Source organism: Urtica dioica, chromosome 3, assembly GCF_054948205.1.
Source record: "Urtica dioica subsp. dioica isolate 48M chromosome 3, U.dioica_male_clone48M_v1_H2, whole genome shotgun sequence".
Taxonomy (NCBI): Eukaryota; Viridiplantae; Streptophyta; class Magnoliopsida; order Rosales; family Urticaceae; genus Urtica; species Urtica dioica.
In genome coordinates, this window is record NC_142758.1 from 50,522,076 (window position 1) to 50,533,606 (window position 11,531).

At 40.1% G+C, this 11,531-nt stretch overlaps 1 protein-coding gene across 1 annotated transcript; it reads right to left on the bottom strand.

Annotated features, from left to right (window-relative positions):
- Positions 1-497: 497 nt before the first annotated feature.
- SFC (ARF GTPase-activating protein) lies at positions 498-8,943 on the bottom strand. The gene is made up of 23 exons (XM_089608719.1): positions 8,331-8,943; positions 7,982-8,058; positions 7,799-7,899; positions 7,612-7,682; positions 7,472-7,534; positions 7,285-7,329; positions 6,857-6,922; positions 6,702-6,749; positions 6,475-6,570; positions 6,325-6,366; positions 5,926-6,132; positions 5,707-5,838; positions 5,387-5,614; positions 5,149-5,235; positions 4,705-5,043; positions 4,468-4,622; positions 4,300-4,393; positions 3,905-4,221; positions 3,718-3,829; positions 3,298-3,370; positions 2,524-2,535; positions 1,608-2,445; positions 498-1,192 (listed from the first exon to the last, which is right to left on the bottom strand). Exons 1-23 carry the CDS (start codon positions 8,373-8,375, stop codon positions 895-897), a joined length of 3,546 nt encoding a protein of 1,181 aa, XP_089464845.1. The 5' UTR covers positions 8,376-8,943; the 3' UTR covers positions 498-894.
- Positions 8,944-11,531: the final 2,588 nt, after the last annotated feature.

Sequence of the window (11,531 nt, forward strand, 5' to 3'; positions counted from 1 at the left end):
TATTACATAATTATTTATTTAGAAGTACACTTTTACAAAAAAAAAAAAAAAAAAAAAAAAAACTATTTTTTTTTTTTTTTTTAGAAGTAATTTTTCTTACTTTAGTAGTATATTTTATGAGATTATTAATATTATTGTTAAAATACTCATAAATATAATAAGTACAAACCTGGCCGAAATAGGAAACTTATTGTTGGAAATATTAATCAATTTGTTGTAGAAAGTATATGAAAAAAAAAAAATTCAAGAGGAAGCAGTGAATAGAAAAATATATAGGGACCAAAATGTAACTAACCGACAAATCAAAGGGCTAAGGCAAAAAGAAGACTTTTTCTATCGCCCGTCTCGAGATATCCATGAAACTTCATCATATAAAAAAAAATGTCAAATTATTTTCCAAGTCCCACCAAGCTGCTTTTTTCTTTTTCCTTTCTATTACATTTTCAATTTGGTTGCCCAATCTTTTCATGCTTCCAACGCACCGCTTTCTAATAACCTTAGATTACAGCAATAAAGCCAATCTCATTATCATTTTCATATAAGAAAACTTTAAATTTGGTACAACGTTATGAACAGAATGACAGCATTTATGAACAGATTGACCTTGTGCTTTGGAAGCAAAGCAATTATCAACTTTTTTTTTTTAAAACAAAGGAAGCAAGCAATTATGAACTCAAAGCAGAAGAAAAGGTGTGCAAAAACTATACAACATAAAAGAAGTGCTCAGCTAGGCTAGGCTATATATACCAAGTCAGAAATGAATTCTAAGTAGCAAATAGTTAGAGAGAAGGCCAAAATGGATGATCAAAGAAAGAAGTGGCAAGGTGGTGATTGCAATAAAGAGAGAGAGGCAGATAGAAGAGAATGAAATGTGTGAAAAGAGGCAATCTTTGGTCAAAAGCTGTGGAGTTGGGTGAGCATGTGAACAAGCTCGTCGCTGGAAGGCCTGTGGGCGGGTTGGTCCGACAGGCACACCACTGCGATCCTCAGAGCCATCAGCATTTCATCTTCTTCGTCTTCTTCTGCGTCTGCATCCACAATGCTCTTATCCAGCGCTTCCCTTCCCTCCCCGGCTTGCTGAAGCTGACTCAGCCACGGCCCCATCCCACCCTCCGCGCTCTCTCTCTCCCGCCCCGTCACCAGCTCCCCCAATATCATCCCGAAGCTGTATATGTCGCTCTTCTCGCAGTACCTGAAAACAAACTCACAATCGATATATCAAACTCACAATTATTAGAATGTCCCACGTCGATTGGGTACTTGAGCAATGTGTTCTTTATAAGTGTTTGTCATCCTTCCACTCTTGAGCTAGTTTTTTAGTGTGAGTTAGGCCCACACTTCTAATATGGTATCAGAGCGGGGCCCAATTTCGAATGTGGGACCACCCGTAAATGTTCATTCTCACAAACTTCACGCTCCAATTGTCCATCCTGGGCGTGAGGGGATGTATTAGAATGTCCCACATCGATTGAGTACTTGAGCAATGTGCTTTTTATAAGTGTTTGTTTGGCATCCCTCCACTCTTGAACTAGCTTTTGAGTGTGAGTTAGCCCACACTTCTAATAACAATCCAAATCAAATGAACAAAATGGATAAAAGCGAAGCACCTCGATTGGGTCTCGTGCGGGGATTGGAGGATGGGCAAGGCGTAGTCGGCGAGCCTGGGCTCGAAGTCGGCGTCGAGCAAGACGTTGCTGGGCTTGAGATTGCGGTGCAGAATCTGGGGACAAAAGGAGTGGAGGTACTGGAGGCCCTTGATGAGGCCGACGGCGATGCGCAGCCTGGCCTCCCAGCTCAGCTCCAGCTGGCGGTCCCTCACCCGGGCCATGGCGTCTCGTAAGCTGCCACATGGCATGTGGTCGTAGACGAGGGAGAAGCGGTCTCGCTCGCAGACGTAGGCTCGCAGGCTCATCACGTTGCGGTCCCTCACCTTGGACAGCATTTCCAGCTGCTGCTGAATCTTCCTCTTCAGGGACTGGGACTGGGACTTGGACTTGGACTTGGGGTCGGAGATCGGGTGGAGGGTCTTCACGGCCACCACCAGGCCGTTGTCCAGGACGGTCTTGAAGTAGTCGCCGTTGGGGCCGGAACCGAGCAACTGGTTTTCGGAGGACAGAGCGGAGTGGAGAGTGTCTGGGTGGATCTTTGGGGAGAAGATCACCGGACCTTTCAGGATTGGAGTTCGGCTGATGTACCGGAAAAACCACCGGAACACCAGGCCCACCAGCGCCGCCACCGCCAGGCCGCTCACTATTCCCAGCCCAACGCTCACGCCCACTCTTCTCAAACGCCGTGCCGTCGGAGACAACGACCCGCCTTCGCACAGCACAGCTTCTTCTCCAAGGCAGACTACAAGGACCACAAACACCACAAGTCTTCTCTTCTTCTGTCTTTCCATTGCATCACGCAACTCTCGAAACCTTTGCTTCTTTCTTTTTTTTCCTACTATATTATTTTATCGGATAAATGTGGAATATTGAGAGCAAAGCTTCAGGAGAAAGACGCAAGGAATCGGTTCGTCACAGATTCCCATGCCTGCAAAAAAGAAAAAGAAAGAAAAAGAAATGGAGGTTTTTAGCTGAAAAGAGAGGGAACAGTGATGAGGTGGAAATGGTAAAGTTGAGCCCCGACATCAGAAAGCAGTCAAGTGTTTGCCTTTCAAAATCAAATAGTTTGATCTTTCACCTTCAACATTGTCTTTTTCTCTTCTCTCTCTCTCTCTCTCTCTCACTCGCTCAACAGAAAAGAAAGCATCGGATTTGGGTGAGTGAGAGTGAGAGTGAGACCGAGAGTGAGAGGCAAAATGGTCATTTTGTCGTGCTTCTTCTTCCCGCCTCAGACACAGCGTTGGTGGGGCCAAGTGCCACGTAGGCGGGTCGTACGGATGTCTTTATCGGAAGGCCGAAAGCGAAACATCGAACTTCGCGAACTCCTCTCTCTGCCGTCCGATACACCAATCACCACCGTCAATCCATGGCCCACCAGAAACTTTGAATTTCTTCCAAGTTCCTTCTAAGTTAACACGCTTTTTATCAATTTTATTTTATAAACTATTTATTAAAATAGCATTTGTCATTTTACTAGTTTAAACCAAGAACTTTAAATTATTATTTTTACAATAATGCAATTCAACTCACAATCTAATTATCTACGTTACCTCGAGGAAATAATCTAATTATCTTCATACCCCAGTTAAAATCATCATTAAACTGTTTAATGAACCGAGGTTCCTAGCTTTGGTCAAGTTAAATGGTAATTTTACGTAACCTTCGAAGTACGATTACAGTTCAAACTCACCTTCAAATGAGAAAAAAGCCGAACAAAATTGAATAACATGATCGAGCAGATTGGTTGTAATGGAATTCAATTCCTTAACAAAAGCCACAACAAATCAAATCAAATCAAATCTCCACTAAAACGGTTTATACTTACAAAAATACAGGGGGTGACCTAAACATATCACTCTGCTGCCTTCAGTACACATACATACATACATACAGACACATAACACATCTATCCATTCCTCCTCGCAGCGGAACCAAATCAGACATTTGAGTTCTTTTCTTCTTCTTTCTTTTTTTTCTTTTTTTTTGGGTAAAATATGACACATTCCTCCTCCAACATCAATAAATTAAAACAAAAATGAAAAAAAATAAAACATAAGATGTCAAAATCCACAGGCAACCACTCTCCCCTCACAAATCCATAATCTCATACGGTATTGGAATCGGACAACACGGTAAGAATGTCCACATCCTCAAAATTGGACTCCAACGCCACATCAAACGGATTTTTGCCACACCCGTCCACTATCCGCGGATCGGCACCCCTGGAACAAACTCTCTCAGCACCCAAAGTAAAGATATGAATTCAAATATGAGAGAGAGAAAGAAAGATGTGTGACCTGGCGAGAAGCAACTTTGTGAAAGCGGTTTTGCGTTTGGCGAGACAACGGTGGAGCGGGGTTTGACCGGTTGAGTCGGAGGAGTTGATGTAAGCGCCGTATTGGAGGAGAAGCTCGAGCATTCCAATGTCGGAGGTCTCGCAAGCAAGATGGAGGAGAGTGGTTCCAATGTCGGAGTAGACGCCATTCACGTCCGCCTCTGAATTCACAATGTGCCGATACACCGCTTTCTTGTCGTTCCCCATCACACCTTCCCATATTTGTTGCCCCACCACTTCCTCGTTCTTCGACTTCCTCACAAACAGCTTTTCTGCGTACTGTGCCCCCAAAAACGTCACTCCATGAATAATGAATGGAAAGTGTTCAATTGTTTATTGCGACACACACACACACACCTTTGCGTGGATATACTTCTCCTTCACTACTATAGAGTCGTTCGGACTCGGCTTGTTGATGAAACACAGTTGCGGTTTGTCGGATTTGAAAGAGCTTCAACAAAGCGGAAAGTGAGTAGTTGTTTGGGCAGAAATGAATAGAATCACACAAAGAGGAGAATGAATTACCCTGTGGCTGTTGTGGGCACGACGTCGAGTTGGAAAGCACTTCTTGATTGGAGAAGCTCCTCCCAAACGGAGTTGGCAAATGTGTTGCCCAGAGACTGAAACAAACTTATCACAGATGGCTCCCACACCTTCACATCCAGCGTCAGCGATCTTACCTGTGCATCAAAAACATTATCACGCGCCTTGCTTTGTGGGTTCGTTTTCAGATCACATATGGTCGAAGGAATCATAATCTACCTTTGAGATATGAACGCCAAGGTTACGGTGAACACCGGAACATTCAATGCAAACAAGCACACCGAGATTCAACGATGCCCAGTCCGGCTCCGAGGCACCACAGTCGGCGCACTTGTCATTGCCGCACACTCTTCGTAAGATATCGATTGGCTTGTCGATTTTGAAACCAGATCGCTGGTGTTGAGACGTTCTCAGCGGGCGCTCGTGATGATGATGCGCATAACTCTTCTCCAACGCAAGCTCTTCAACTGCATTGTGATCAAAGTCAGAACTCTCAAACGAGCTGCTCTCACTTGTGGATCGGTGGTGACCGCTTCCCATCGGACTAGCAGGTAGGCACTGAATTGAAAAGGAAGAAAAAAAAAACACGCACACGCACAAAATCACTGAAACTTGTTGGGAAATAAGAGGACATACAAGTTATTGAAATGTTTGGATAATTACCTTTTCAGGGGTTTGGGAACTAAGTAGTGAAGCTATAACCCCTGTTATCTTCTCAATCCAGTCCATTTGGTCCATTGCACTCTCTGCCTGCACTGACAAGCACAAATGAACATCATTATTGAACAATAACCAAACAAAGCTTAGTACATACCCTTGAGAAAAATAGTTTAATAAACAATTTCAGTGTTTTTTTAATGCACATCTTGGAGCAGGAAAGCGCGCTATGGGTGAATCGAACCTGCAACGTATAATTCTTTGTTGGTGAAATTATTCTGAAGCAAAATCTTAGATCCGATTGATCAGCGTCGACTTTGATTGTTGATGTTAGCAGGTTTACAGTGTGATGGGCGACAGATTTCTCATCATGAACTCCACCGTGATAATGAGAAGAAAGCCATCGACTTAGCAGCCCGGAACCGAGCTCGGAACTGTTTCTCTGACCACCAGAAAGTTGACTTCCAGATGCCTAGAAAAGCAGACAAAAACAAATATTTCAATGGCCAGGCCACGAAACCCTTTACGCATCATCACCAAGCTACAGATAGATACTCCACATACAGATGGTTTGCTGATTTGTTTCCGGTAGTAGTAGAGCATTCCTCGGCTATCAAGAACAAAAAATCTCCTTTTCCAGTCTCCTCTCAAATTGGAGGATCTTTTCGAGAGGTAGCCCTGTCGAATTGTTTGTACCTGAAGAAGTAAAAAAGTATTGAGATGAGATATAAGTAGTTTTAATTTAAATAGAGAGAGAGAATGAAAGCAAGCAAGCAAGCAAACCTTGCCCTTGGAAGCAGATTGCATAACAGCTTCGATCATTTTGTGGGAGCTTCTGCCGATAGCTTGAATGCCATCTCCGTTGGGCGATCCGTTTGAAGACCATCTGCTCTCTCTGTCCACCTGCCTTTTGTACTCCTGCATCCTCTCGTTCAGAGCCGCCTGCTCGTAGTTCGACCTCTCTCGAGACTGCTGTGCATAAGTTAACACCTGAACAACAACCATTTCTCTTCATTCATACTTACCATCCACAATTCATCAAGGAAATGATATAAAGACAATAATCACAATCAAACTAATAACTAACATTGAGAGAGAGAGAGAGAGAGAGAGAGAGAGAACACGATTCAAAGCCAACAAGAGTTCCTTCCAACCATTGGATAAGTTTAAACACATACGGACCTGATTGATATACGGCTCCATTTGATGCAACAACTCATACCCCTACACATCATCAGATTGAAAAAAGTATTAGCACGCTTGAGACCAACGTGATATGGGACAGAAATAAGCAACCACAAAAATAAAATATACAATTAAAATAAGTTCCACCTGTTTGAAGTACCGTAGATGAGCATCCATTGTCCCACTCACTGCTTCTAGAAACTCAAACCTCTTCTTTGCTTCTACATTTGAAAGTGCAGTAACCTGAAAGGAAACCATTCACATTCCAAGGCAAAGGTGTGATGTAAATATGCAGAAACCCAATAGTTAGTACAGAAAAAACTACAAACTAGCATACTGAATATACGCCCAACAAATACAAAATAAAAACGTACCAGATTGAAACGAGCTTGCTCAAATGTAGACCTTGTATTGTGAAGCTCCTAGAAAATCTAAAAGTCAAAAACTATACTAGGTGGTTTGTGTGGGTGTAAATATATAGAGCATGGAAGGACATTTTCTGCAATTAAAGAATAATAAGTGTGATTACCTCCTCCAAAAGTGAGGCTACATCATTTTTTGTACTTTTCCTAAGTGAAAGATATTTTTCACGAGCCTGCAGCAACATCGTAAGTGTTAGGTATATCAATATGACATTGACCAGTATTTTTTCAAGGGATACCATTAAAACACCTAAAACATTTATCATATTATTAAGAACGATAATATGATAAAACGCCTAAAACATTTATCATATTATACTTACGATGCAGAATATTTATAAGCTTTTGAATTAATTTATTGTTCTGAATTATAAAGCTCTGATATCGTTGAAATTACAACAAAACCCTGAGAGGTATAGGTCTCTCTCTCTCTCTCTAAGCCTAGTTTGGTTGCAATATACAGTTGACCTTGTTAATCTTCATAAGAAGAAGAACATCACTTAGAGTAGCAAAGAGGTAAGAACTGGAAAATGACCTGGTCATATAAAAGGCTAGCTTTGTCAAAGCGCTTCCTAGCTTCCTGCACATAGATTATTGAAATAAACCTATTCAGAGTTTGCGAAATAAGTAAGTTAAAAAAAACACTGAATACTTGTCTTTCACAAACAGTATACTCTTACTACCAATAAGTTTGCAGTGATAAATAGGGTGGGAAAATGTACCTTGACCTCGTGCAAATCCATATTAACAAACTGTAGTAATCTGTCATTAAGCATGTGCTCAACCTGAGAATGAATGGAAATGGAAACAAACCATGTCACACATTCTTGCAACCCAAGCCCAACAATCCATGAGACAATACCTGCGACCGGAGGACTTCCTTGTACGTTCCGATCTCTCGCAAGGCAATCGTAAATTTTGTCATGACCGGACCTACAAACAGATAAAACCAAAGCTTGAGAAACATATCCCATGTCGTCTCGATTATGTAATACTAGCTACGATTCGGTGTAAGAAAGGCATCGAGGCTAGAGAAGGAAACAAAATACCTCCGAAAGCGACACTGATGGGGTCGTTGTGGCCCCCGCCAAAAGTTTCTAGGGCACTGGCAAACGCAATGTCGCCATCGTATCCCTCTCCGAGCCCTTCCCTGCAATTTACAAAAAAGAGATGAACGGTGCGAGCGAAGTGAAGAACAGAAGGATTGAGAGATTGTCGGAACAGAATTGTACGTGTATTTGCGACATCCTTTGTAGAACTTCAAGCTTCTCTCACGTAGCGACTCTGCGCTCTCTTCCAAACACTGCAGCTGTGAATCCCAATCTCAGTGCTCGCAACAAACAACAAGAAATGGACAAAACCAACTACCATCCTTTTTTTTTTACCAAAAGCCATCAACGTTGAGACAGGCATAAATTAAGTGCTCCCGAAAAGGAAATAATTTCCATTATATCCACAATCTCAGTTACATTACATACGTCCATACAAATGCTACAAACATATGTATGTGACGTCATGATGTTCAATTAGGCTCCTAAATAAACTGTGAATCGCGAGACTGAATTTTCATGAGCTCAATACCTGCTTGCGGAACATGGGAGAGTCATCGAGCTTGGCGAAATGCATGTCGTTTCGAGATGCGAATACACACGCGCGCGCACAATTCAACTCTGCGATTTAAAGTAACAAAATGATCATTACATTAGAAGACCTGCTTCGAGCGAGGAGATCTCTGTTTCGTTGCTCGACTCCGATCTCAAGAGAGGACCTCCATTGGATCACCACGCACGGCTTCGACGACTCGGATACCTCACAAATCGATGTTGCTTTGTTGCTTGTCTTGTTATTTTTCCTTGTTTTCTAGGTTTGGTTGTACTTTTCTTGTTTTTTGTACAATCTTGAGGAGATGAGCACATCAGTATTCGGTAATGCCTCTCAAAACCCTAGACGAAAAAGAGGCCAAAAAGGAAAGAGAGAAAGTGAAACCCAAGAGAGAGAGAGAGAGAGAGATATGGGAGAGAGGAAGAAGAAGAAGAAAGATTGAAAGAAAGAAATACGAATTGTTGTTTATTGTTTTGAGGTGCAATGTTAAATGTAATGTTTTGTAAACCTTCCTTCCTATAGAAATGGAGTGTTGTTTTATGTGTCTGTGTGTGTTGTGGGATCAATAATAATAATTTATTAACCCAATTTGTTTCTCGAATTCAATAAAACATAATCAACCAAACTTTAAAAAAAAAACATAACACACATACTCATCCAATAATACACCATGTATAGTATAGAACTAAAGATTAGATTATTATTAATTTATTAAAAAGAATGGTTTAGTGATGGGGTTCAATTAAATGAAGCTAAGAATAAAATGGAGAAGAAATAAGTGCGATGGAGGCTTGGCTTGTGGCTTGTGGCTTTGACTTTGGCTTTGGCTTTGGCTTGCTTTTGGATGTGTCTTCACTCTATCACTGACTGACAGTATTTACCTTTTCAGCGCTCATCGCACTTCTGCCACTCTCCCTCACCCCTCGCGTGTTTAATACCTTCCAATTTTGTGCTATTTACACTTTACTTAATAATTAGGGAAAATTCCAATAATTTTTTGGATCACTTTATCAAAATCAATCATAAACAAAATATTTACATATTTATTATTAAAGGAGATGAAAAAACAATAACACTCTAAATATTACATAAATTTCATAATCACTTTACCAAAACCAACCATAAAACAAATATCTACGTATCTATTATTGAATGAGCTCTGAAATAACTATAATACTCTTAATAAAAATATCGGTGATAAAATTTCAAGATTCTGTGATCAATTAATCACGAATTCTCCAAAAAAAATTTACCGATCGGTCACGACCTACAAACTATTCGTGATGGATTGATTTAAACTTTTGTGAAAGTCACAAAATTTAGGGAATAAATGATTAAGGTCAAAGAAGTTTTGAATTTCATGACCAATTTCATTAAAGATATTACAATATTTTCATAATTCATTTTCTTTAGTTGATTTAATAAAGTGGTGTTGAAATAATAATATTCGTATAATTTTACATAATAATTATATATTACATTGTCTCTCGGATAACTTACAAATATTCTCACTCAAATCATGGTACATATAAATTTACTATTGTGGACAACGCATCAAAAGATATATAAGCTAGTCAAAATCCTTAGGTAAAACCAGTGCCGGCTCAAGGGGAGGGCAAGTGGGGCCATTGCCCTAGGCCCCTCTCCCAAATAAGGCCCAATTATTTTTTTAATAAATAAATTAATACATCTAAAATTAGTATATAACTTAATTTGTAGTTATAATTTATTAAATTAGTTAATTTATAATTATAATTTTATTAAATTTGTATTAATCTGTAATATTAATTTACAATTATTAATAAATCAAATTTTTTGTAGCTATTAATAATTTATATGATAATAAAATTATTTAAAAAAAAAATTGGCGCTCCTTTAATGAATTTTTGCCCAAGGCCCCGAATATTGTCGAGTCGCCTCTGGGTAAAACACGCAATTTTTAGAAACAAAAATTATTTATAATATTAAAAACTAATAGATTTTTGTAAAAACCCACCACAAGAAACAACACTAAATACCATCAACGTACGGGATGTGTCGCGATGGAATCGTTCACAGAGCCGGGGAGACGGAGGAGACGGAGGAAACGGATGGCCGCGACAACGCTGTCAAGGATGGAGGCGTCGAAGATGTGACCGGATCCAAGAGAATGACCAACATAGAAGAAAAGACCCATCGTAAGATGGAAGGCGGAATACGGTGAGAGTGACGTTAAGTACTCCAAAAATTAGTGTAGAGAAGATGACGAAAACCTCCATTTGTCTCCATAGGTCGGAGAAGTCTCACTCTTCAAAGGGAGGATGGTGATTGAGAACCAAAAAACTCTAAATTTCTTCGTAAAGAGAAAAAAAAAAAAAAAAAAAAAAAGAAGATGAAAGATAAATCATATCTAAAAGAAATTTGTAAAGAACTAAGTCTATTTAAACGTGGAAATTTCATAGTGGCCTAAGTTGCAATTATATATATAGCCATTGCATTTATGTGGCTATTGCATCAAAATTTTATGTACCGATATTAACGTTATTAATTGTTTATCGGATTTTGAATTACATTCACGCTGATTGAGATTTGATTTTTTAGGAAACAGTTATTTGACTTTACTCTCTCTCTCTCTCTCTCTCTCTCTCTCTCTCTCAAATACAAAGCCATAAATTACGCCGTCATCTTTTCCTCGCGCCGTAAGATTCCACGTCGACGACAGCAGACTCACTGCCTTCAATCTCATCAACTCTGCCGTCACAAACAACTTCAACTACTACCTCGCACGCAACATCTTTTTCCCAAACCATAACCACAAGATCCATGCATGTCTACTACGACAAAGTCGAGGCTTGATCCTTCTTCGGCGGTAAGCATTTCAGCAACAAAAATCTCATGAACTTCTACCAAGGCCACGTGAACACGAGCTTCATCGCCGCGGAGTTTAAAGGGTCTCGACCATTGATTGGATTTGGCGCCGAGGGACGGTTGGATTTTACCGAGCAGAAAAATGGGCATCCATCATCGCCACCATGTTAAGCAACGCGTCCCGTCAAAGATCACTTGATGGAGCTGGAATTCTAGAGCGGACGCTGATAATGCTAACAAGTATTAACTAATATTATTACGTATTAACTATTACTAGCAAGTATTAACTAATATTTAACAACTATTTACTAATATTAACTATGAATTATTATT

Bases quoted from the DNA above. Each gene is read 5' to 3' on its own strand.
- SFC (XM_089608719.1), bottom strand. From the start codon at position 8,375: ATGCATTTCGCCAAGCTCGATGACTCTCCCATGTTCCGCAAGCAG. The intron at 7,535-7,611 runs GTATTGTCTCAT...ATTCATTCTCAG, and splicing joins AGGAAGTCCTCCGGTCGCAG to GTTGAGCACATGCTTAATGA. The intron at 3,830-3,904 runs GTCACACATCTT...AGTTTGTTCCAG, and splicing joins ACAAAGTTGCTTCTCGCCAG to GGGTGCCGATCCGCGGATAG.